At 35.0% G+C, this 27,415-nt stretch overlaps 1 protein-coding gene across 1 annotated transcript in view; it reads left to right on the top strand.

Annotated features, from left to right (window-relative positions):
• CHD1 (chromodomain helicase DNA binding protein 1) overlaps positions 1-27,415 on the top strand; it is a 76,736-nt gene that overhangs the window by 39,437 nt on the left and 9,884 nt on the right. The window contains exons 16-32 of the mRNA XM_084880453.1: positions 1,980-2,142; positions 2,976-3,128; positions 5,425-5,496; positions 6,141-6,290; positions 6,452-6,600; positions 6,986-7,082; positions 7,187-7,282; positions 9,836-10,012; positions 12,900-13,060; positions 14,371-14,412; positions 15,968-16,098; positions 16,971-17,109; positions 17,334-17,484; positions 21,011-21,133; positions 23,114-23,239; positions 24,508-24,648; positions 25,530-25,708. Of these exons, the coding sequence (XP_084736579.1) occupies positions 1,980-2,142; positions 2,976-3,128; positions 5,425-5,496; positions 6,141-6,290; positions 6,452-6,600; positions 6,986-7,082; positions 7,187-7,282; positions 9,836-10,012; positions 12,900-13,060; positions 14,371-14,412; positions 15,968-16,098; positions 16,971-17,109; positions 17,334-17,484; positions 21,011-21,133; positions 23,114-23,239; positions 24,508-24,648; positions 25,530-25,708 (2,250 nt within the window). The remainder of the gene's footprint in view (positions 1-1,979; positions 2,143-2,975; positions 3,129-5,424; positions 5,497-6,140; positions 6,291-6,451; positions 6,601-6,985; positions 7,083-7,186; positions 7,283-9,835; positions 10,013-12,899; positions 13,061-14,370; positions 14,413-15,967; positions 16,099-16,970; positions 17,110-17,333; positions 17,485-21,010; positions 21,134-23,113; positions 23,240-24,507; positions 24,649-25,529; positions 25,709-27,415) is intronic.

Raw genomic sequence — 27,415 nt, 5'->3', positions numbered from 1 at the left:
GACTAAGTCATTAACCTTCTAATATAGGGGTGTCGAACTCAATCAGAGAAGGGGCCAAAATCTAAAATCCAGCCTAAATCGCGGGCCGAATGGTTTACTGAACAGTCATAAATTGACAATGTCATAAACTGACAGCGGAGTGCAGTGATGACAGCGCGGTGCGGGCCACATTGCAAGGCCTGGCGGGCTGGATTTGGCCCGCGGGCCTTGTGTTTGACACGTGTGTATAACATCATTAGTTTTCTATTTCATTTTTTTAATATATATTTTATTGATTTCTTACAGAGAGATAGGGTTAGAAATATCGATGAGAGAGAAACATCCATCAGCTGCCTCCTTGCACAACATGCATTGGGTGTGTGCCCACAACCAATGTACATGCCCTTGACCCGGAATCGAACCCGGGACCCTTCAATCTGCAGGCCAACGCTCTATCCACTGAGCAAAACCTGTTTCGGCTGTATTTCATATTTTATAGAGGGTTCCTTTTCAGTGTCAGGATTTCCATGGTATTGAGGCATTGTTATATAATTACTAGAGGCCCAGTGCACGGATTCATGCACTGATGGGGTCTCTCAGCCTGACCTGTGCCTTTTTGCAATTATATAATTACATGAACAGATAGAGGTAGAGGCCATAAAGAGGAATTTAGAAAAATATTTAGGTCTGCTTTTTTTAATACTAATAAATAATTTTGTATAAGTCATGCATGTCAGATTTTATATAGTAATGAATTAAAAATATCTAATCCCACAAAACATCTATTTAAATATTTACAGTGGTGCCTCACACAACGAACTTAATTCGTTCCAGGAGCAAGTTTGTTATGCGAAAAGTTCGTTATGTGAAAATCGTTTTCCCATAACAATACATGTTAAAAAAAAATAATTCGTTCTGTAGCATAAAATATGCTAAGATGACATAAAAAAAAAATATGCTAAGATGACATATTTTTATTTAGATACATCTAAAAACATATTTTTTTAAAAAAAAACAACACATTTTTTTAATTTTAAGACAGACTAAGTAGAGTCTACCGAATCTTGCACATCTTCATCCATTTTCTGCTTTTTGGCCGATGGTTTCATGAAAAACCTGTCCAAAGTTCGCTGTGCGAGGCGTTCGTTATGCGAGGCACCACTGTAATTGCAAAAATGTACTGCTACATGCATTTGAATTCTCAGAAATGTATTTTATGGTAAACTCTGTAAGTGCTGTACATTTAAAGAAGTAAGTTTATTGCATGAATTTTAGGTTTCTATTATGGAAAATTTCAAACATATACAAAAAGAGGTTAGTATAATAAATTCTCATCAATCTACTTAGTTTTCTTCAACTCTTCCAGTCTTTTATCTAGTCTCCTCTACCTCCTCCACCCCTTATCATTGTGAAGCAATTGAGAGAGATAATTGTTTTAAGTTCCTTTGAAGACTAACATTGTAAAAAGGAAGAAAATAAAAGGTGATAGAAAACAAAGTGGTTCATGATGAGAAGAATTGTGTATAATTTGGAATAATAAAATAATCACCCATAATTTTTTCATAACTTGTGTATGTATTATGTAATTGTAATTTAGAGAAAGCATTGTGGCTAAAGTAGGTATTGTCATGAGATTTCTTTTAGGTCTGTGCATGAGCTACCTATGGAATGAAACTTATAGAAGGTTAAGATAGACAATGCAATTGAGCATTTTTAAAGTAAATTTTTTGGGAAAGGATAAATACACTCTACTCAGCTATGTTACATTAAACCTTTATCATTTTTTATTAATGGTTCAGATAACAAGTTATCCTTAGTCTTATGAATGATATCTATCAGTCTTGTGAACAAGATTTGGTCCATTGTATGAAGCTGTTAACTTCCTAGTGGTAAAATTTTGCTTTGATGCTTGATTTTTTTTTTTTATGGTTTTAGAATTCATCCTGGTAATTGTCCTCTTCTAAACATCATATTCATTTTTCTCTCTTTTTTGGGGACAGATGGATATTAACTAGGAATTACAAAGCCCTCAGCAAAGGTTCCAAGGGCAGTACCTCAGGCTTTTTGAATATTATGATGGAGCTAAAGAAATGTTGTAATCACTGCTACCTCATTAAACCACCAGACAATAATGAATTCTATAATAAACAGGAGGCCTTACAAGTAAGAATTTTTAAGTACTCTAATTTTGGTAAAGCAAAGTTCTAGAAATGTTTATTTTAGTTATATCTGAAAATGGCTTTAATATATTGGTTAGAAATTCTCTTTGGCTAATGTATATCTAAATAATGGTGTTTTTTATCTTTTAGTCTTTATCAACACATTTAAAATTATAACTTATACAATTATTTTGATAATTTTTCTAAAAATAGATCTTTCTAATTATGAGCTGATATAATTTATCCAGCAAATCTTATTGTACTCTTAATTGTGGAAAAAAAATTCACTAATAATGATTATGCTGAATATGTAATGATGGGAAATGGTAGTCTTAAGAAGGATATCTTGACTTTAGATCTTACCCATCTCACTTCAGAAAGACAAATGAGAAGTGTGAACAAAGTAGTTGATATTCAGTTACAGTATTACTTTGAAGTGCTAGGATCAAGAAGTTCTATATGAATAAATTAGAATACATTTTCTTACTCTTTCAAAACCTTTGAATGCTTAGTTCCAAGGTATTGTTTTTCAGCTTAGATTTTTGGGGGAATATTGTAATAAATGGCAAATAGAGTGAGACTATGTCTCTTTTTTTCTCTTGAAAATATAACAAAAACCTCGGTACCAAGTGGCAAGAAAATGTTTAGTCTAAAGCATAGGAGCAAAATGATAAAGGCCATCCTAGGAGATTTCATAAACTGAAAAATTGTTTTCCAACTTTATGAAAATTTAAAATCTCAATTTAAAATTGAACTCGTGTTTAAGTGGTAGGGCATTTGTTTCATTTGATTAGTTACTTTAAAAATTGTAACAGTTGTAATTTATTGTTTCCTTAGCACTTAATCCGTAGTAGCGGAAAATTGATTCTTCTTGACAAGCTGTTAATACGCCTAAGAGAAAGAGGCAATAGAGTTCTTATTTTTTCTCAAATGGTGCGGATGTTAGATATACTTGCAGAGTATTTGAAATATCGTCAATTCCCCTTTCAAGTAAGCATTTCATTTTGTCATTTTTGTTTATTTAAATTTCATGGAATTATAGTCTTATAAACCTTTGAAATTCTTCTGTAAATGAAGATTTTTATATAAACTACTTACCATTTAAGAAAATGTATGTTTAAAAATTCTATCTGTGATAATTCCTTTTTCTTCTTGACCTTACATTTAATAGCAAAACAATTTTTCTTTTCTTTTAGTTCTATATTTCCCTTATGTGCTCAAATCTAAAGGAGCCAGCCTTATGTATTAGGCTTTATCCTGAGGAAGGAAAAGAGAACACTCCTTGTCAATGTTTTCAGGACAGTTGCAGATTCTGAAGATTTATGTGCTCATAATTATTCTAATACATAATTTGCTGAATAAAACTTGATGACCTTAGAGAAGATAGAGACCAAAATTGGCTTATATTCTGTTTATTCAATATTTAGTTTGAAATTTAACATAACTAAAGCAAATATGGATGAGTGTTCAGTGTTAGAGTCAGGTGCTACTTCCAGAATTTTATATTTTATAATCTTAATCCAGTATGTACAGCTAGTGAATTATGTGTATTTGGTTCAGGAAGTAGAATTATAATGATCAACCTCAACACACATAATCCCTGTTCTGTTGGTGTTTATAGCCTGGTGTGGGAGATAGACATTAAGCAGTTAATTACAAACAAATATAACATTACATCTTTGGTAAGTGCTATGAAGGACAGGTGTTTGGAGATATGAACATGGTTGAGAAATATGTAGTCATTTAAAGGAAGAAGTAAGAAAGAACACCATTGATTAAAATAACACACAGCTCTATTGAGATGTAATTTTTATTGCATACAACTCATCCATTTAAAGTGCATAGTAATTCATTGGTTTTTAATATAATCTCATATATTCATCATCACAGTCAATTGTAGGTTTTCATCACTTCAAAAAGAAACTGTACCCTTTTACTATCAACATCTGTCTCCCTACTCCACTCCACATCATCTCCCTCTGTCTCCCCATTCCACCCACAACCCCACCCCATTTCATCTATGTTGGTTTGTTTTTAGGGAAATTTTTATGTATACATAGTCAGATAAAAATAGAGTATAGCTCTGGCTGGGTGGCTCAGTGGGTTGGAGTGTACTATATACCAAAAGGTTGCAGGTTTGATTCCCAGTCAGGGCACATACCTAGGTTTTGGGTTCATTCCCCAGTTGGAACACATACGGGAGGCAACAGATTGATGTTTTTCTCCCCCCACCCTCGTTTCTTCTAAAATCAATGAAAACGTATCATCAGGTGGGGATTTAAAAAAAAAAAAAAAAGTATATGTACACATAGAAATACTGTAAGGGGGGAGGGGATGAAGAGCGGTACAAAAGTATTTGTAAGGAACTGTTCTCTGCCCCTAATTACTTCTCCTTTCCAGATCACTTCCTAGAATCATTTTTAACTTCATTTTGGTTTAGGTCATGCCTCAAAAAATGATATTCCACTATTTTTTTAAAGTTTTTATTTATTTTTTACTTGGTATTGATTTCAGAGGGGAATAGAGAGGGAGAGATAGAAACATCAATGATGAGAGAGAATATCATTGATGGCTGCCTCCTGCACGCCCCCTACTGGGAATTGAGTGGGCAATTCTGACATGTGCTCTTGACCAGAATTTAACCAAGCCTTCAGTCTGCAGGTTGATGCTCTATCTATTGAGCAAAACCAGCCAGTGCAAAAGTTTTTCCTAATTGTAATTTTTAGTAAAAAAGAAACACTTTAAAATTTCATATTTATTTTGGACATCTATTGATAAGCTAATGTTTAGTAAGCACTTAGTATGTCAGGCACTGTGCTAAGTGTTTTATTGCATTTTCTCACTGAATCCTTTGTATTCTATTAAGTAAGTAGTACTCTTACGTTACTAAGGATGAAACTGACAAGAATAAAATCGGAATCACTTGTCTAAGCCACTCATTAATACTCAAATGTGGCTATTTGACTAGAGCCCCAAATTGGTGATTCTCAAACATTAAATAGAGGGTTTTTTCTGGAACTCCCTCAGCTTCATCAGTCTGGGATGGAGTTCAATAATTTGCATTTCTAAAATATATTGCTTACATAGGGTCTCAGGCAGAATGACAACCTATGCTATTTACTATTCGGGGAAGCAGTCCTAGTGGTTAACAGCACAGACTCCAGAGACATAATGCCTGGTCAGTGTTTTACACCCTTACAGTTGTAGCAAAAGCAATGCTGAATTTTTATACATAATTTCATAATTTATTTTAAATTCTGTGGTATTTTAATGTGTTTTATTCTAGAGATTAGATGGATCAATAAAAGGGGAGTTGAGGAAACAAGCTCTAGATCATTTTAATGCTGAAGGATCAGAGGTATGGATGCTTTTAAAATTATAAATTGTTTTATTCATTATTTTTGTCATACTTGTAGTTTTTAAAAAACATCTTATTGGTGAAATTAATTTGATTTGCAAGTCAGGTTTTTAAATTAATGTATGTTATAGAACAGTGGTCGGCAAACTCATTAGTCAACAGAGCCAAATATCAACAGTACAACGATTGAAATTTCTTTTGAGAGCCAATTTTTTAAAATTTCTTCTAACATCACTTCTTCAAAATAGACTCACCTAGGCTGTGGTATTTTGTGGAAGAGCCATACTCAAGAGGCCAAAGAGCCGCATGTGCCTTGCGAGCCGCAGTTTGCCGACCATGGTTATACATTGTTAATCTTAATACTATTTTAGCATAAGACAGTTAATTTGCTTTAAAGTAAATTAGCCCACTTTCATTGAAACATATTTTTATTTTGATGTTTATTTTCCCCCTGTTTAGCTATATTTTGGAATCTTATTTGGTTTTGTAGAGGTGCATGTATTTTGTTATTTTTAAAAACTACCTTTCAGTTTTATTGGTAAGACACTTTTAAGTTCAAAAAGTGAATAATAATACTCATATTGATTATTTTGAATGATAATTTGGAAGAATTTAAAATAGTGCCTATTTATAATTCCTTACAGGATTTCTGCTTTTTGCTTTCCACAAGAGCTGGAGGTCTAGGAATTAATTTAGCCTCAGCTGACACTGTGGTTATATTTGATTCTGATTGGAATCCACAAAATGATCTTCAGGCGCAGGCTAGAGCTCATCGTATTGGGCAAAAGAAACAGGTATTCTTTATTCCCCTAATTATTTTTTTCCAGTTTGCTTTTAATCAGTGAAAACTTCACAAGGGGATGAGCTTCAGTCTATATTCTAATATTTGGGTACTTCATATTAGCAAAACAAATCCTTTTCATTTCAATTTGTTTCATCATGCATATCTTCACAGGTGAATATTTATCGTCTAGTTACAAAGGGATCAGTGGAAGAAGATATTCTTGAAAGGGCCAAAAAGAAGATGGTTCTAGATCATCTTGTGATTCAAAGAATGGACACAACTGGCAAGACAGTGCTACATACAGGTTCTGCCCCCTCGAGGTAGTCACTTTACTATAAAAACTGATTTTTTAGTTTTTAGATTTTAGAATCTTACTACATTCATTTTTTTAATGTTATATACTGTAAGCAGATCATTGAAGTACTATTTTTAGTGTAATATATATATTTTTTAAAGCATTGGACTAATTTCTAGTCAAAGACTTAAATTCAATACCTGATTTCACCATTCCAGTTTTGTAATCTTGGGGAAAATCCCTTTAACATTTAGGCCTCAAGTTATTTTCATTGTAAAATAAGTATACTACAATGCTTCATCTATCTATGTTATGACGTGATAATGACAATAATTAATAAAGGTTCCTTAAAAATGTTAAATTTTTAATTGTGAATGTTAAGTGTTTTTATTTGCTTTTCCTGATTTTAGTTCTACTCCTTTCAATAAAGAAGAGTTGTCTGCCATTTTAAAATTTGGTGCTGAGGAACTTTTTAAGGAACCTGAAGGAGAAGAACAAGAGCCCCAGGTAAAAAAAGCAAAATGTGTTATCTATTTAAACTATATTTAACTACAGAGTACGTTTACTTTAAAATATGTTAAAGTATGTTTAAAGATTTTTTCTAATTATAGGAAATGGATATCGATGAAATCTTGAAGAGGGCTGAAACTCATGAAAATGAACCAGGCCCTTTAACTGTAGGAGATGAATTGCTTTCCCAGTTCAAGGTAATTTTTCTTTAAAATATTTCTTTATAGTTATATAAGTTGAGAAAAGCAGGCTTAATTTCTTAATAATTTTGTTTTAAAATTTGCCAAGGTGCATAAATTTTTTTCCTTATTCTGACAAACTAGTAGCTAATTTGAAAGGGAGCAAATAATTTATGAATAGTTAAATTTAGTAGAGTGGGGAGGGATACTATTTCCTTAAATTAGCAGCTACAACAGTGCTCAGCCAATAGAATGTCCTCAAATATTTTGATAAAAGAATGACTGTGGTCCCTTTTTTAGATTTCCATGGCTAAGTCTTTTATCTGATTTTTTATTGGAGCAGTTTTAGACATCAGTTTAATTTAAGCATTAACACAACTGAGAAACTTGAAATCAGTCTAAGTAAGCTGTAAACTCCTATTAATACTTATAAATATTCTTGGTTTGATTAAGGCTAAAAGGCTGCCAGGAATCCTAAAGCAATGTAAGATAACTGATCTCATCCTTTATAATAAAAGCCTAATATGCTAAGTGTCTGGTCATCCGATCGGCCATTCAACCAATAAGAGTAATCCTAGCTAATAAATAGGGAATATGCTAATTGACTGCCACACCCTAAAATATGGTGGCACCCAGCCACCCAGGGCACCCTAGACTCAGGTAACCAGGGCCAGCCAAGGCTTGCACTGCCAGCAGTGGCAGCAGAAGTGTGATGGGGGTATGGCCTTCCCCTGATCGCCGGGTCGCCTCCTGCCCCTGAGGGCTCCCGGATTGTGAGGGGGGGCAGGCGGGCCTGAGGGACCCCACCCCTCCAGTGCATGAATTTTCTTGCACTGGGCCTCTAGTATGCAAATGATATGCTAAGGTTGCTTAACTGCTTGCTATGACGTGCTCTGACCACCAGGGGGCCAGACAGTCAACCAGTCACTTTGACATGCACTGACCAACAGGGGGTAGACGCTCTGACCTGTCAGTTATTTTGCTGCTGGGATCCAGCCGATCTGGACTGAGCTAGACAGGCTGGACACGTCCTGGAGCCCTCCTGCGGTCCTGCTCCACCTGGCCAACCTCCTGTGTCCTTCCCCGGCCCTGCTCGTGCACCGGTGGGGACCCTCAGCCTATCTTGTGCTCTCTTCGCAATCTGGGACTCCTTGGGGAATGTCAAAGAGCCAGTTTCGGCCTGATCCTGCAGGTCAGGCCAAGGGACTCCATTGGTGCACGAATTCGTGCACTGCGCCTCTAGTAGAGTAATAAGTAAGTGGTGCACCAATTAATCTATAATAAAAGGCTAATATGTAAATTGACCAAACAGTGGAGCAACCAGCAGACAATCAACACAGGAGCTTCCCCCTAGTGGTCAGTGCATTCCAACAGGGAGACTGCCACTCAGCCAGAAGCCCTGAGCAGGGCTCATGGCTGGCAATTGAAGCAGTGACAGGAGCCTTTTCCACCTCTGCGGAGGCACTAAAGATGTCCTAAGCCATCAGTCAGACATCCCCTAAGGGCTCCTGGACTGCAAGAGGGTGCAGGCTGGGCTGAGGGACACCACCTTACCCTCAGTGCATGAATTTTGTGTGTCAGTATAAAAGAGCAGGTTCCTTTGTATTCTCGCTACTGTCTATGAACTGAAGTTTTTAAGGATCAGTACAGTAATTATGAGAAGTGAATGTTTCTGAAACTTTCACTAACTCTGGCTACAGTCTAATTAACTTTTTCTTTACATAAAGGTATACTATTTGCTTTTTTATTTTGACTAATTGAAAAATTGGAAGAAGTCACCGATAAATTAACTAGGGTATAAATTTATTTGAGACTGATTTTTATTTTTGTACCAGAGATTTGATAACTCACACAAAGCTGGCTTTAAATAATAGGCATGAGAGAATAAACACTGTTTTCAGTCCCATTCCTTATAGAGGATAAGCTTAGTTTTCTTGTCTTCATCCAGTTATCTATAAATTTTAATGTACTAATATTGGTAATTAGCTTTATAAGTACTTTCTTATACCAGACAGCACAGTTATTTAAATATAATATATCTTATTTAAACCTCACAAAAGTTAGTGTATTATTGCTATTACTTTTGTTTTAGAGATGGAAAATTAGGGGTTGGGGAACCTAAATAAATTTAGTATCTCAGGGCTCCTGTAGCTTGTCAGTAGCTCTTAGGGTATTATTTTTATGAAAATAAGAATATTGGATTGTTGTATAGTAGTTTGTAGTTAGTTGACTGGTGTGGTAATTCCTGCAGAAGAAATTTAGCATGTTGCTAATATAAATTACTTTATTATTCTCTTAACCTTCTCTAGATCTGCTGTAATAGTTTTAATGAGTAGCAGGATAAAAGAGAATCATTCCTGACAAAGAATTCTTAGAAGTCATTTGGTTTGATCTACTTTGACCTAATAAATAAATAAACTTAATTTAGCATTCAGCATTCATACTTTGTTTACTCCATAGTCATATTCATTATCCTTTTATGCCACTTTCTCCCCACCAAAAAAGAAAAATAAAATTTAAATGTGAGTTGTTTTTTAATGCTTATTCAGTTAATATTCTGGAATTCATTAGGTTGCCAACTTTTCAAACATGGATGAGGATGACATTGAGTTGGAACCTGAACGAAATTCAAAGAATTGGGAAGAAATCATTCCAGAAGATCAAAGAAGACGATTAGAAGAGGAAGAAAGACAAAAAGAACTTGAAGAAATTTATATGCTTCCAAGAATGAGAAACTGTGCTAAGCAGGTGACTTTTTAATTTTAAATATATTTTTATAATGAAAGAATATTCACATCTGGATTGATCTTTTTTCTTTTAATGAAAGATACTGGTCTATAGTTTTCATGTAATGTCTTTATCAGATTTGATAATGCTTCATAAATTGAGTTGAAGAGTGTTCCCTCCTATTTTTGGTCAGAGTTGTGTAAGTTGTTAATATTTCTTAATTAAACGTATGGTAGTATTTTTTAGGGAAACTTTCTAGGCCTGGAGTTTTCTGTTAGAAGAATTTTAAACTATTACTACAGCTTCTTTTCTAAATATGAATTATTCAGAATATCTTTTTTTTTTTTTTCCTTAAGTAAATTTGGTAGAGTGTTTCTTTCAAGTGATTGGTCCATTTTATCCAATTTGTTTAATTTATGGGCATAAAGTTATTCATAATATCCTTTGTTATCCTTCTAGTGTCTATAAAATATTTCTCTCCTTAATACAGCTAAGTATTCTCATGATCATTCTAGGTAGATGTTTATTTTATTTATCTTTTCAAGGGATTATCTTTTGGTATATTGATTTTTCTGTATTAAATTTGATTGATTTCTGCTCTTTATTATTTATCCTTTTTTTTTTTTTTTTTTTGCTTTAGTTTGCTCTTTTTTTCTGACCTAAGATATAAGCTTAGACCATTGCATCAAGACTTTCCTTTCCTAATATTAGCTTTTAATGCTACAAGTTTCCCCTTAGTACTGCTTTTCGGAATCTCCAATTTTTGATATCTGGTGTGTTTTCATTTACTCAAAATATTTTTTTTCTCTTGTGGCTTTCTCTTTAACCCATTGGTTTCTTTTTTGAGAAATATGTTGTTTAATTTACAAGTATTTGGGAGATTTTCCAGGTATCTTCATTAGTAATTTCTAGTTTATATCTGTCATGGCCAGAAAGCTTTCACTGTATGGTTTTAAGTTTTAAAAAATAATTGATCATTTTGTGGCCCAAATGAACAAAATAGTCAGATTTTTAGATAATGATAACAGTGCCATGCTAAACCATTTTAGATCCTGCTGCAAAAGGAAAAAAACCTTAATACTAGAGTTTTTGCATTAACTTTTTTTTTTTAGGATATTGTGTTATAATAAAGTTATCTTTTATTACTGAGTTTTTTGGTGCCTCAAGTTTTGAGGCAACTGAGGAACTTGCCTCACCCTAGTCCTTGGCCTGTTACTCTTCTCCTAAGGTAGGGTTTTTAGTTTTCTTTTCCTCAACTATATTAGGTCTCCTCCTATGCACTCAGTTCAGTAGCTGAGATGGGTCTTGGCGAGATTTCCTGCCTATATTCTGAAAGGTGACTGCTCCCTTTCTTCATGGCTGCACCACAAAGTCGAGTTTTTCTCTGATTTCTCTCCTGAGCACCTGGTGTAGATTTGTAGAAAAGTGCTTGAGAGTGGGTGCAGATTCTCCTTTTGTCTTTGGTTCCCAGGGATTCAGCCTTTAGCAAATTTTTAACTTCATCATACCTGATTTTATAGTACTTGATGTCTACCATTCACGTTCTTCCCAAGTGAGCCAGTATTTGAGCCCCATCTCTTATACGCTACTGTATTTCCTTATATTTGAGACTGTTAGGTTGCCTTGTGATTTTTATGTGTTTAAAAAAAGTGACGATTTTTAAAATTAGATTTTAGAGATTATGATTTTTATTGTTATGGTAGGAGCAACCTACCAACCTATTTGGCAGACATGGAGCCAAATGTGTTTGGCCTGAAAGTGACCATGCTTGTAGTTTTTTGTTTGTGTTTATTTTTTCAAAACCTATAATGGTTTCCTTTTACAGTCGATGGGAAGCATAGCATTATATTAGATCTTATAAAAGGTGGATAGAACAGTAAAAACTAAATGCCCATTCTTAACTTACAATAAGCTTTCAGCATATTAAAGGTATTCAGAATATATACTGAGACTTTGGAAAAATGCTAAAGACTTACAGAAAATATGCTTTGGTATATTTGTTAAACAACTAATGGATATTTATTTTTATGTGGGTTCAACTGGCATTTTTTTTTTTTAATATCTGTTCTAATCCTCACTTGAGGGTATGTTTTTATTGATTTGAGAGAGAGAGGGAGAAATGTTGATGTAAGAGAGAAACATCAATCAGTTGCCTCCTGTATGTGCCCTGACTGGGAACTGAAACCATAACCTTTTGGGGCACGGGATGGTGCTCCAGCCAACTGAGCCACCAAGCCAGGGCTACAACACAATTTTTTATGGCTTTATTAAAACTTCCCATTGTATAGGTTATTTGTCCAGTCTCTTTGAACATTTAGATTTTTTGCTATTTAAAAAAGAAATCTATTCTGTAAATGACTTTATTGGCCAATCTTCCCTCACATTTCTCATCTTAGGAAATATCTCTGAAATGATGTTGCTGTGTCAGCAGAATGATAATTTTCAAGGCTTTTAATTTAATATCGCTAAATTGCCTTCTGACCCAGTTTAAATACCCAGTAGAAGTATATTACTGTTCATTTTTTCCTCATTACTAATATTAGCTATTACTGCTAATATTGGTCAATTTGATGGATTAATAAAAGAATTCCATTTCATTGTTAATTCTCATTTTTAAAAAGTGTTACCAACGAGTCTGTATGATCTTATGCTTATGTTATTTGATTAATTGCTTGGTAATAACTTTTCTCATTTTTACAAAAGGACAGTGGTGTTTTTCTTTAGGTTTATAAGAATGTGTTACATAATAACTCTTATCATTAACATGCTATATTCTGTTTTACTTTTTAAATTTATTTTTATAGAATATTTTTTGATTCATAGAAAAGCATTTCAAGTTTTTAAATTCTGTCAGTCTTATATAATTTTCTTTGCTCTAAGTTTGGGTAAATTTTTGTTCAAATTCCAGATTAGTTTTAATGGAAGTGAAGGGAGGCGCAGTAGAAGCAGGAGATATTCTGGATCTGATAGTGATTCAATCTCAGAAAGGAAAAGGCCAAAGAAACGTGGAAGACCACGAACTATCCCTCGAGAGAATATTAAAGGATTTAGTGATGCAGAAATTCGGCGGTAAGATGATGTGACACCATTTTACTTCATTTTATTTTTATCAGAGGGTGAAAATAAAATACAGAAATCCCAACATGTTAAAGAGGAAGGAGAAAGTTTTAGAGGAAGCAAATATATGAAAATTGTTTAGGAATTGGGTGGGTTCTGCTTTTGTGTGTTCATTATAACTATGAGAAAAAAAATGTTTGACATCTAATCTTTGCATATTATTTATTTATTGTTAGTCTTCTATTTAGATTGTTAAAATCTATTGGTTTTATTAATGTGGTTCAAAACAGTGGCCTTTTTGAATAATGAATGTATATTCCAATATATTAGACTTATTTAATAAAATTCTCACTGCACTTCTGACTCCTAACATTACTATTTTTATGTGGGGATAATTTAGTTCCATATTTTTCTCGTTTTTTAATTCTGAAGTAATTCGTTTTTTGAAACTAACCATGTTAAGGGTATTTCTGATATGTCCAAGTAGGAATTGAGGTAAGAATGGGTAGTAAGATAAATTGCAGTTTTCTTTCAAAATATATTTATGTGTATATACAGATATGTTTAAGGGGAATAGAATAACTTTATCTTTGTTTATGTAATAATTTTGCTTATGAAATTTGTAAAAAGGTTGTTCATTATTGTATTTTGAGAGTTTGTTTCTTTCAAGCCATTGTAACTCTTTTCTTTTACATCATAGACCTGACCGATAAAGTTCTTCCTCATTCTTTCTACCAGAAAATTAAATGTTATTAGATTTTGTTAAGGGTATTTTATGACCACCTGATTTGCTGGACTTTCTGTCTTTAGTTGAAGAGGCATTTCAACTTTTCCTGGATATTTTTCCTCATCAATCAGCCACTTGGGTAGCTTTGTTCTTAAGTAAATTTTTAATTTTCCATTATTGGTATAATACCCTAATTCTGAATTAAAGCTATTTTCAGTAAATTTTATCAACACTTGGAATGTTAGGAGGTGCAATATGATTGATAATTCTGGAGACACTTCCTGTGGTAGCCTTGAACCTTATTTTGTCTTGTGAAAAAAAATAAAGTAATTTCTAAAATAAAATTTAGCTTCTATTGTTTTATTTATATTGGTTTCTAAACATCATCCTGGGTGTTAATTTCTTGTCTTACTTGGTATGTTTTAATGTTTTAACATTTTGGTTTCTAGCATAGTTTATTCATTTTTGTCAGTAACTACCTTGAATTAATTTGTATTCTAACAAGTATTTCCTTTTTCCTATATATTTATAAATTTATCTATTGTTTAATGAGTAGTGAAGCCTGCATTTAAATCAAACAATTATTTTCTGCTAGGTTTATCAAGAGTTACAAGAAATTTGGTGGCCCTCTAGAAAGGTAAATACATCTGTTTTTCTCATAGAATCATAGTATGTTTTATATTCTTGTCAGGGTTTTTTGTTTATACTAATATTTAGTTTAGGTACTTCGTTAAATTTGCTTTTAATGGACATTTACAAAGTTAATCTGTAGAAAGCAAAATTCAAGTAATTTTGAAAAATGTTTTATTGCCATCCTTAATTCTTTCTAGTCTCTAAAATTTTATCTGCCAATAAATTTTTCTATAAAATACTTTTTATTTTTATAATTTTCAAGGTACTTTCAAAGGCTTTATCATTTTTTCAGTGAGAAACTTATAACTAGCAGATTCATTCTTAGGAAAACAGTTGCTTACCTAGCCACCTTACTTAAAGACCTATTTTATTTTCTCTTACTAGGGAAATTTTCTGTTTTTCTAAATACAGCTTCCTCTTACACAAACTGTACTAAAATAAAATTATCAAGACAGTTTGTTTTTTTTATTATAGTTGTTATCTGTTAATTTTAGTCATTGTGATTTGGATATTCTTTGTTCTTTGTTATGGTAAATCCATAACAAAGAACAAAGATATATAGTGTCTGGATATAGAATGGCAAAGACTAAAATTGGTTTAACATTTTTTCTCTACACAATTCCTTTTTATTTTGAGATGACTTGCATATAGTACAGTAAAAGACTTGAATATTTTATATGATGATGAAAAAACTATGAACATTAATAATCATATTATAATATCTAGTCTACATAGTAAGCATTTCTTTTGAATTTAAGATCTGGTCAGTTATAAAAAGGTTTTATAGAATCCTATATAATCCTATATAATAAAAGCGTAATATGCAAATCAACCAAACTGGTTGATATGACATGCACTGACAACCAGGGGGCAGACACTAAATGCAGGAGTTGCCCCCTAGTGTTCAATGCACTTGCACAGTGGGAGCTCTGCTCAGCCAGAAGCCGGGCTCATGAGTGGTGAGCACAGCAGCTGTGGTGGGAGCCTCTCCCGCCTCTGCTGCAGGCAGGCTGTAAGGAGCAAGAAGTCCCGGACTACAAAGAGCACATTGTCAAAACTGGTTTGGTTCAGTGGATAGAGCATCAGCCTGTGGACTGAAAGATCCCAGGTTCAATTTCGGTCAAGGGTATGTACCTTGGTTGCGGGCACATCCTCAGTAGGGAGCGTGCAGGAGGCAGCTGGTTGATGTTTCTAGTTTTCTATCCCTCTCCCTTCCTCTCTGTAAAAAAATCAATGAAATATATATATTTTTAAAAAGGCACAGGCCAGGCTGAGGGACAAACCCCCCTTCCCCCGTGCATGAATTTTGTGCACCAGGCCTCTAGTTATTACATAATCTTCAAATTTGGAGCATATCACTTGTTCTGTAATGAATTGGTTTACTTTATTTAATTATCGTTGAATATATAGATGAATTGTTTCCCCATCAAATCTTTCTGGTTTTTATTTATCTTATGCCAATTATATGAACTAAAATTTGTAGAGCATGATTTGTAGAATTTGAGATGAAGTGAAATTTAGTCTGCATATTTACCTGATAATTGTATTATTTATTACAGATTGGATGCAATAGCTCGAGATGCTGAATTAGTTGATAAGTCAGAGACAGACCTCAGACGACTAGGAGAGTTGGTACATAATGGTTGCATTAAAGCTTTGAAGGATAATTCTTCAGGAACAGAACGGACAGGTAATATTAAAATGAAAATGATTTAAAGAGAGGTAAATGGAACTTTTAAAATATGCTTTTATTGAGTTAGATATTATATCTTAAGTTACCTGTTCATCAGTCTTAAAAGAATATTACCGTATTTTTCGGACCATAAGACACACTTTTTTCCCCCCAGAAGGGAGGGGGGGGGGGGAAGTCCCTGCGTCTTATGGTCCAAATATAGCCTACACATATACTTTTTAAAAAAAGTTTTTTTACTTGCCCGGCTCTGTGTGGTCTCTGTGTGCTTGCCCGGCTCTAAAATGGTTCTAAATGCTGCTGTTTACTTTACAGGGTTGATTACATGTGTTTATGACTGTGATGTTGGGTTTTAATGCACATAAAATATTTTAGGACACTATTTGTTTCAGAATCTTTTTTTCTTCATTTCCCTTCTCTAAAAACTGGTGCGTCTTATGGTCCGAAAAATACGGTAGTTTTGGTCATAGTTACTTTATTATCCTTATTTCACAATTCATCCACTAAATAAAAATATTTAGAAAAGATTTAGTAATCAGATGTACTGAAAAAGAAAATCATACCGGAAATCTTATTGAGAAATTATTGATCATATCAACAGATTGATTTACCTTCTGCAGTAGATAAAAAACAATTAAAGTACATGAAATGCTTTTTATGAATCCACATCTCCAATATTACAATCACTAATATGTACTAAAAAATCTTGTAGTAAAATTTAAGGTTTGCCAGCAAGTTCTCCCCAAACATAAATAATACTAATAAGTAAATGTAAGTAATAGTTATTAAACTAAATAATAGCATACATTACTTTTTTTATTTTGTAGTTATATATTTTACACTTTTTTTTACTCTTTCTTAAAAAAATTAAGGTGGTAGACTTGGAAAAGTAAAGGGTCCAACATTCCGAATATCAGGAGTACAAGTGAATGCCAAATTAGTCATCTCCCATGAGGAAGAATTAATACCATTACATAAATCCATTCCTTCAGATCCAGAAGAAAGAAAGCAGTGAGTTGTTTACTTTTTCCATTGTAAAATGTAAAATTTCTTGTTACTCAATAATTTGGATATGACTGTAGGTTAAAATGTTTTTTTATATCATTAGCTAATTTGACTGAAATGTTTTGAAAATAAAATAAAATTTTGAATGATTCATATATGTTAACATTTTAAAAATTAATTTTTAATAAGGCAATTATAAACTTGACAATGGTTATTAATTTTAATGGTAGGTACACTATCCCATGCCATACAAAGGCTGCTCATTTTGATATAGACTGGGGCAAAGAAGATGATTCCAATTTATTAATTGGCATATATGAATATGGATATGGAAGCTGGGAAATGATTAAAATGGATCCTGACCTCAGTCTAACACACAAGGTACTTAAAAATTTCTTGATTCTGATGTTGAATTTAATTTTGCTTTTAAATTATGTTAGAACCTGGTTGGTGTGGCTTACAGATTGAGCATTGATCTCCGAGTTCTAAGGTCATGGTTCGATTCCTGGTCAGGGCACATGCCTGGGTTGTAGGCTTGATCATTGATGTTCCTGTTGCTCTCTTCCACTCTCAAATAATACAAAAAATGTTTTAAATTATGTTAGAAATAAACTCAACTTGGTGTCAGGAAACAAAGGCTCTAGATAGTTGTGTCACCTTGGCTTCTTTAGAATCTGGTTTTCATGAAGGGATTTCATGAATTTAAATTTCCTCTGAGATTTTGCTTTACCTCTAAGGTTATATTTTTGTTAAGATATTTTTTTTTTAGCTTAAAAGTAAATCTTTCATTTCATCAATAACTAAATTATTCATGGGAAAAAAAGATTCTGGATTCTGAAATCTTTTATAATTTTTGTAATGTCAAACCATTTCTGATGATTTGATATTACTACATTAATGAAATCATTTCTTTGCCTAGAATGGAAACCACTGAAAGCATTGCCTTATTCTTATCATTTAAGATCCCTTTTTATATTTTACTTCTTCACAGATAAATGGGAATCTTGAGATACTAGAAATTGGTCATTTGCTTCTTTGAAGCAAAACTAGAGTCCTACTGTAAAAGTTTCCTCACAGTGCCTGTTGTGGATCATCTTCTAGATAGATGCTACCTTGTATTCTAGGAAGTTTTATTTTATTTTATTTTACTTAATACATCTTTATTCAGATTATTACAGTTTTTCCTCCCCCCCCCCCCCCCATAGCTCCCCTCTACCAGGTTCCTACCCCATCCTCTGCCCTTACTTCTCACACACACACACACACACACACACACACACACACACACTGTCCTCATCCATAGGTGTATGATTTTTGTTCAGTCTCTTCCTGCACCCACAGTCCCCTTTTTCCCTGAGAATTGTCAGTTCACTCCCTTTCTATGCCCCTAATTCTATTATATTCACCAGTTAATACTGTTCATCAGATTTTTTATTCCCTTGGTTTTTAGATTCAGTTGTTGATAGATATGTATTTGTTGTTCATAATTTTTATCTTTACCTTTTTCTTCTTCCTCTTCTTAAAGAAGAACTTTCAGCATTTCATATAATACTGGTTTGGCAGTGATGAAATCCTTTAGTTTTTTCTCATCTGTGAAGCTCTTTACCTGACCTTCAATTCTGAATGATAGCTTTGCTGGGTAGAGTAATCTTGGTTGTGTAGGTTCTTCTTATTTATCACTTTGAATATTTCTTGCCACTCCTATCTGACCTGTGTAGTTTCTGTTGAGAAATCACCTGATAGTCTTATGTGTGCTCCCTTTTAGGTAACTGTTTTCCTTTTAATATTCTCTCTGTCTTTTGTTCTTGGCATTTTGATTATGATGTGTCTTGATATGGTCCTCTTTGGATTTCTTTTGTTTGGGTTTCTGTGTGCTTCCTGGACTTGTAAGTCTAGTTATTTCACCACGTGGGGGAAGTTTTCTGTCATTATTTCTTCAAACAGGTTTTTAGTATCTTGCTCTCTCTCTAATTCTGGGACCCCCATAATTCTGAAGTTGGTACGCTTGAAGTTGTCCCAGAGGCTCCTTACACTATCTTCAACCTTTTTGGATTCTTTTTTTCTTTTTGCTTTTCCAGAGGAGTGTTTTTTGCTTCTTGATATTCCAAATCTTTGACTTGATTCTTGGAATCCTCTAGTCTGCTTTTAGGTCTCAATATAATACTTTTTAATTTGTCACTGTATGCTTAATTTCTAGTTTATCCTTTTTCATATCCTCAAGGGTTTCACTGAATTTATTGGCCTTTTCTAGGAAATTCTTAAAAATCTTATAACCATGGTTTTGAACTCTATATCCAGTCTTGCTTTCTTCCATTTCCTTCATTTGTGGCCTGCCACTTTGTCTCCACATGTTATCTGCTTCCCTGAGTTGATGGAGTTGCTTTGTGTGCTAGGTGTCCTAGCAGGGCCCAGTAGCTCAGCCTTCCTAGTTACCAGAGGTGGACACTCTTGGTGCAACCCTTTGTGGTCTGTGTGTGCAGTCTTGTTGTAGTTAAGCCTTGATTGTTGTTGGTATCACTAGGGCGATTTGACCTTCAGGTGAAGATTAGCAGTGTCTCCACTGGGAGGGCTTTTGTGCTCGGCTTTGATAGGGTGGAGTCTCAGGTGGAGCAGACAGCCTTGGTTTCCTGTCAGCCCTGCCCTACGAGGGCCCTGAGTCTGTGTCCCGTGGCAATGGCTGTGCGCACCTCTGAGAGAAGGCTACTCTTGAGTTTCTCCCACTACCAGACAGTCCAATTTCTCCCCGAATGAGTCTGGTATCCAAAATCTCACCCGGAGGTGGATTTCAGTGCAGTTGGGAGGTTTTGTTTTCCTCCCGAATGAGAAAGCTAGCTGTGCATTAGCTGCTCATGCTTTCCACGTGCTGCAAGTAAGACAGCAGCGTATTCAGCCGCCATCCCTTTTCATGCACACAGGTTTCCGCACCTCCACAGTTCCTCTGAGTTTGTGTCCTTTTCTCTTTTCTTCTAGCTGTAGAATTTCCACTCAGCCAGCTTTCTGGTGGTTCTGGACGATGTCCGCTCTGTCTTCCAGTTGCCATTTTAAAATAGTTGTGCGAGGTAGCAGTATAGATCTTTACTTTATGCCTCCATCTTGTTTTCTCATCTATTCTAGGAAGTTTTGTGAACTTTATAGATCATATACTATAATGAGAAAGGAAGGAAATCTAAGAATACCATAGTCTATAATAATAAAAGGGTAATATACTAATTATTGCAGATGTCTTTTGGACAAAGCCACAGTGGCTGCCTGAGGCTACGTCAAGCTGTGGATGGTGGCTACTGCTACCAGGGCCTTCCTCTACCAGGGCCTACCTGAGGCTCAGGCAAGCTGTGGTAGCTGCGAGGGCCAAGGCTCAGGCAGCCACAGCTGCTGGCAGTGGTTGCAGCAGAGGCATCATGGGGGTGTCACTTTCTCCTGATTGGCCCAGTTGCCTCCCGCAGAGGGAGGCCAGAGGCAGCAGCAGTGAAGGGGGATGGGGGCCATGCCTTGCCCTGAGGGTTCCCAGACTGTGAGAGGGGGCAAGTCAGTCTGAGGGATACACAATGTTCCCCCCTCCCCCCAGTGCATGAATTTTCATGCACCTGGCCTCTAGCGTTTAATAAACACTGGATGCTAAATACACTATTGTATATTTGGAAGAAATTTTTAACCTCACACTGTGCATTCCATTTTGAAGAGGGATTTTTCCCCCCTTCATTGTGTATTTATTTAAAATTCTTTCCTGATAAACTGATCTTTACTGTGTCATAGATATTAAAACATTTATTTTTTTATTCTAAGTTTATTCCTAAATATTGAAATAGTTATAATTTGTTAGTGAATTGCATATATTTAAAAAATAAACACTTTTTAGCTTTAATTTTTTTCATTTTATAAAAGACAAACTGAAAAAATTGTTTTTCAGATTCTTCCAGATGACCCTGATAAAAAACCACAAGCAAAACAGTTGCAGACTCGGGCAGACTACCTCATCAAATTACTTAGTAGAGATCTTGCAAAAAAAGAAGCTCAAAGACTTTCTGGTGCAGTAAGTTAAAATTCATATGCTAAAGAGAAGTTTACTTTTAAGACAAATCTAGCTTACTAATTGCCTTCGACCAGTAATTTTCACCATTTTCTTTTCGTGACAAAAACTAAGTAGGGGCCCAGTGCATGAATTCGTGCACTTTGAAAGGAACTGTGGGCTGTGAGACTGTAGTAGGGGTGGGTCTCAGCCCATCTTCCATGCCCCCACCTGGCTCCTTCCACCATTGTCCTCAGTTCCTGTCTGATGGCAGCCCCGCACCTGCCACCACCACTCCCACACACTGACAGCGCTGGCCCCACTTGCAACCTCTGAACGCAAGGAGCATTTGGGTCCAGTGCCAGCAGCAGGTGTGAGCAGGGCTGGCACCATTAGCAGGTCTGAGTGGTAGCTGCTGCCCTGATTGCCCCTCAGGAGCCGGGGGGAGGTGGAGACGCCCTCAGAGGTGATCATGGCACTGGCAGCAGGTGCAAGCAGCAGCTCCGGTGCTGGCAGCAGGTGCAAGTGGGGCTGGAACTGGCAGCAGCTGTGAGAGGCCGCTGCTTGCTCTGATTTCCCCTCAGGAGCAAGGGGAGGTGGAGAAGCCCTGAGAGGGGCTATTGGGGCTTGAAGCTGCTGCTCACACCCGCTGACGGCGCTAGCAGTGGGTGTGAGTGGCATCTTTGATCCTGGCAGCAGGTGTGAGCAGGGCTGGTGCTGGCAGCAAGTTCAAGCACTGGGTGGGACTGTGGCGCACGGGAGCAAATAATTTTCAGTAACCATCACGGGATTCACCCTGATGACAGCAACCAGTGCCCTGCCTTGTTCTGGCATCCTCCACTTGCCTGCTTCACCATCCCCCCACAGCTGACACCTGCCATGTTCCATGCACACTCCCTGGTGGTCAGTGCCCGTCATAGTGAATGTTCAGTTGTTCTGGTTGTTCTGCCACTCAGTCTATTAGATTTTTATTATATAGAGCTACTAAAAATTATATTTTGTGCTGATCTGACAAAAAATTAGGAATATATTTTATTCATTCACACCAGACAGCTGTAGTTGTGCTGGCTGTTTTTTATATCTGACAATCTAAGGAAAAAGAGGTAAGTGCCCATGACTACATAGTCCAGTATTGCATATTTTAAAAATTCTTGCAGCACACCAGTATGGCAATGCACAACAGCTGACAACCTCTGCCCTAGAAAGACATCTGAGGTTAAAATGAACTTACAAGTGAATTTTTCCATAATTTAGTAGTGTCACTTGAATATGGTAATATTTTACCTTAAATTATCTCAACATTCATGTTAACTCTGATGAGTATTGTATTTCAGAAGTGAGATTACTTTTTATTTTAGTATTTAGAGAGGGAATGGGGGCAACTTGTTTAGAATGGAGTCCTTTTTGAAAGGTCAAACCTCCATTACTGTGTTATTTGGAGACATTGGAAAGCTTAAGGAGTAGCGTTAAAGATCACTGAGCTTATTTATGAGGGGCTCCAAAAAAGTAGGAAGAAGACACTAAAAGTTGATTGGAACTTTAGAAATCTTAAAAAATTTACCTATGACCACAATGTCACAATTACATATGTGCCATTAAAAATAATTTTTAATGCTACTCTGGTAGCATTGAATTTAGTTGAAGATATTAATTTAGGATGGGAAAAAAAAACCTCCTTCTGTTTCTCTCTGCTTCATTTTTATTAAGTTGCTAGAAGCCCATAGTGCAAAATCGCGCAGCCCTGCCCACCTGTACGCACCCTGCCACAGGTGCAGTCCCACCCACCCATACCAATCTTTGGCTGTTAACGGCATTAGTACCACTGGGTTTTCATAATATAGATATGATGTTTGTTGACTTTCTAAGCTTGGTGTATAGATTTTTCCAACAGGCTAAGAATTGAGTCAAACTATTTGTTTCTTTACTTTTTGATTCAATATTTAAGAAGCTTTTTTAATAAATGGGATCTGTGAAATTGTTTAGAATAAAAATAATTATTTTTAGGGAGGTTCAAAGAGGAGAAAAGCTAGAGCTAAGAAGAATAAATCAATGAAGTCTATAAAGGTGAAAGAGGAAATAAAGAGTGATTCTTCTCCTCTGCTCTCAGAAAAGTCCGATGAAGATGATAAGGTAAGAATGTGTTTTAGAAAAGCAGCCAGTTAAATAGAAAGGAACATTGCATGTTTTGGTATGTTTTACATTTGAAATTTGACTAAGACCTGAAATTTTATTTTTTAGTACTGAAATTTTCTTTAAAAAATAGCTTAGCCGAAACCGGTTTGGCTCAGTGGTAGAGCGTTGGTCTGTGGACTGAAAGGTCCCGGGTTCAATTCCGGTCAAGGGCATGTACATTGGTTGCGGGCACATCCCCAGTAGGGGGTGTGCAAGAGGCAGCTGGTCGATGTTTCTCTATCTCTCTCCCTTCCTCTCTGTAAAAAATCAATAAAATATGTTTTTAAAAAATAGCTTATTATGCAGTCTCATTTACAGAACAGTATTTCACCCATCCAATAGAATATCATATGTCACTAGAGAGATAGAGCAAAGGTCCTTTCTTTTCAAACATTACCATTTGAGTGAGGTTTTGTCTCCTTTAATTTTATTATGAATTTTGAATGGAACTGGCTTACATTAGTTTTTATAGGAAGGCAAATATTGCATGTGTCATTATTAATAGGATTCTGGATTATTTTTCAGAATCTGCATACATGCAATAGTAGTCATGCAAAGAAAATAAATTTAATCTTGGTCAAGATTTGATGCCGAAACCGGTTTGGCTCAGTGGATACAGCATCAGCCTCGGACTGGAAGGTCCCAGGTTCTATTCTGGTCAGGGATATGTGCTTTGTTTGCGGGCACATCCCTGATGGGCAGTGTGCAAGAAGAAGCTGATTGATGATTCTTTCTCATTGATGTTTCTAACTCTCTCTTCCTCTCTGTAAAAAAACAATAAAATATATTTTAAAAAAAATTTTAAAGGAAAGAGAGAAAAGAAAGTAAAATAAGCTATAGAAGCTATGCAGAAAGAAAAAGACATAAAGGAAGAAAAGGTATGCAAATCATAATGTAAAATTTAGAAAGTTACACAATCAGCTTATTTATATTTTAGGAGAACAAATTGCCTATCAGCCCATGTTAGTTTCAATATCTGAGTTCAATCATGTAGGTATCTCATAGAAGAGAAAGATAGGCTTAAACCCTTTTTAAAATTTCTTACCTATAGGGTAACATTACAGAGTAACCTTATTTATTTATTTATTTATTTTTGTTTTCTCCAAATAAAATTGGGGAAAGATAAAATAGATAGGGATATTAAAAGTGAATAAACAATTGTTTTTTGGAAGTGTTAATCATTTTACCTTTGTTACTTTTGGGTTTTTCTTTTTCTTTTTCTTCAGTTGAGCGAATCCAAATCTGATAGCAAGGAAAGATCCAAGAAATCTTCAGTGTCTGATCCTTTAGTTCATATCACTGCAAGTGGTGAACCAGTTCCTATATCTGAAGAATCTGAAGAGCTGGATCAGAAGACATTCAGCATTGTAAGTAGTATCCCAGCAGTCACCAACTGATGGTCTGCAGAGCACTAGTGGTCTTTGAAGTCTGAAAGGCTGGTGACCACTGTAGTAGACCGGTTATTAGTAACAATCCATATAACATTTAAACTGCAGTTTTATTCTTTGCTGCTTTTAATTTAGAAATGTCTTTGAATTTGTTGCTACTGTAGTTCAGGTTATGAAACTATATTTGGAAGATAATTTAAATTTAGAATCAACTTGGAAAATCTTTACGAAAAACTCGACGGAGAAGCATTTAAGGATGACTTAAATTGAACTTCTTTTCTCCATTTAGTTTCTGAACCTGTTAACTATATGACACTGCTTTTTGTCTTTAGTGAAGGAGTAGCTTCTTTTTAGTATTTTAGGAAGTATAATTTTAAAAAATATACAAAATACAAGCCCTAATATTTTGTTACTTGGTTCAGTAATAAAATTGCCCTGTCAGATTGACATAAAGGTCTCTGAAATTTCTCTGCCTATCCCCTGGAACCAAGTGCCAGTTCATAGACTACACTTGGAGTAACACTGGTCTAAAATGGGTTTTATATGCTACCATGCTTGTCATCATTCTGTGTTTAAGCTGCTTAAAATGGATAGTTCCAGTGTAAAAAGTACCATTTTAACAAAAAGATAAGTAAAATTCAAAGTTATTACTCATACAAAGACTGTTAATGAAAGTCTTGCTTTCCAAAGAGAATCTAAGGGGGGAAATCCCTGGCATTTAAGAGCTCTGAGGTGATATTTAATGGTTAGGTTAGCATCAAACAGTGCTATATTTACTCATGTAAATATCATTGAAAGAAGATGTTTGTTTAATTTATGTTTAATACATCTTTATGTTTCTTATTTTCCCTCTTTAAAAGTGTAAAGAAAGAATGAGGCCTGTCAAAGCAGCTTTGAAACAACTTGATAGGCCTGAGAAAGGCCTTTCAGAAAGAGAACAACTAGAGCATACTAGACAATGTTTAATAAAAATTGGTGACCATATCACAGAATGTCTGAAAGAGTATTCAAATCCTGAACAAATCAAGCAGTGGAGAAAGTAAGTAATATACTTTTAGGAAGTGTTAAATTTGTGGGTATGTAATAATCTATTATATTTCAATTTATTCTTCTACTTTTGAATTTTAGTAATACTAATGTTTAGAGAGGTAACTGGAGGATGGTTATTTTTACTATTTTCCCTTTAAAGCTTTTTTTATTCATGAGTGATCAATTAATTATGTATCATGATATTCATAGCTGGTATTTCTGCCTTTAAAGAAAAAACAATGAAAGCGGTTTCATTAAAATTTAGATTGCATTTTATTTTATTTATAAATCTTTATTGTTCAGATTATTACAGTTTTTCCTCTTTTATCCCCTTCATATCTCCCCTCTACCAGGTTCCTACCCCATACTCCCTTATTCTCTCTCCCCCCCCTCGGTCCTCATCTATAGGTGTACGATTTTTGTTCAGTCTCTTCCTGCACCCCCACTCCCCTCCCCTTTTCCCTTGAGAATTGTCAGTTCACTCCCTTTCTATGCCCCTAATTCTATTATATTCACCAGTTAATACTGTTCATCAGATTTTTTATTCCCTTGGTTTTTAGATTCAGTTGTTGATAGATATGTATTTGTTGCTCATAATTTTTATCTTTACCTTTTTCTTCTTCCTCTTCTTAAAGAACTTTTAGCATTTTGTATAATACTGGTTTGGCAGTGATGAACTCCTTTAGTTTTTTTCTCATCTGTGAGGCTCTTTATCTGACCTTCAATTCTGAATGATAGCTTTGCTGGGTAGAGTAATCTTGGTTGTGTAGGTTCTTCTTATTTATCACTTTGAATATTTCTTGCCACTCTCATCTGGCCTGTGTAGTTTCTGTTGAGAAATCACCTGACAGTCTTATGGGTGCTCCCTTGTAGGTAACTGTTTTTCTCTTGCTGCTTTTAATATTCTCTTTTTGTCTTTTGTTCTTGGCATTTTAATTGTCTTGGTGTGACACATTATAATTAAAATCCAAAAATCCTCTTTGGATTTTTTTTGTTTGGGGTTTTCTGGGCTTCCTGGACTTGTAAGTTTATTTCTTTCACCAGGTGGGGGAAGTTTTCTGTCATTATTTCTTCAAATAGGTTTTCAGTATCTTGTTCTCTTTCTCCTTCTGGAATCCCCATAATACTGATGTAGGTTTGCTTGAAGTTGTCCCAGAGGCTCCTTACACTATCTTCAACTTTTTGGATTTTTTTTCTTTTTTCTTTTCCTGAGGAGTGTTTTTTGTTTCTTTGTATTTTAAATCTTTGTCTTGATTCTTGTGATCATCTAATCTGCTGTTGGATCTCTGTATATTATTTTTTATTTCAGTCTTTGTATGCTTAATTTCTGGTTGGTCATTTTTCATATTGCTAAATTTATCATCCTTTTATAGAAAATTCTTGAAAAACCTTATAACCATGGTCTTGAACTCTGTATCCAGTAGTTTGCTTTCCTCCATTTCTTTCATTTGTGATCTGTTTCTTTGTCTTCACATTTTGGCTGCTTCCCTGTGTTGATAGAGTGTCCTTGTGTGCTAGGTGTCCTATAGGGCCCAGTGGCTCTGTCTCCCCAGTTACTTCAGAGAGGGAGAGAGAGACAGAAACATCAATGACCCCCCAACTGGGGATGTACCCTGGCTGGGAATTGAAACGTTACCTCATAGCTACACTGGCCAGGCATGAAGGTCTTTATAAATTGTAAGGGATTACATATTTTCCACTTATTGAATAATAATAA

The sequence above is a fragment of the Pipistrellus hanaki genome (assembly GCF_964339955.1).
Source record: "Pipistrellus hanaki genome assembly, chromosome: 4".
Lineage (NCBI taxonomy): Eukaryota > Metazoa > Chordata > Mammalia > Chiroptera > Vespertilionidae > Pipistrellus > Pipistrellus hanaki.
Note: the sequence above shows the minus strand (reverse complement) of the source record. Positions and strands in the feature narration are given on the sequence as shown.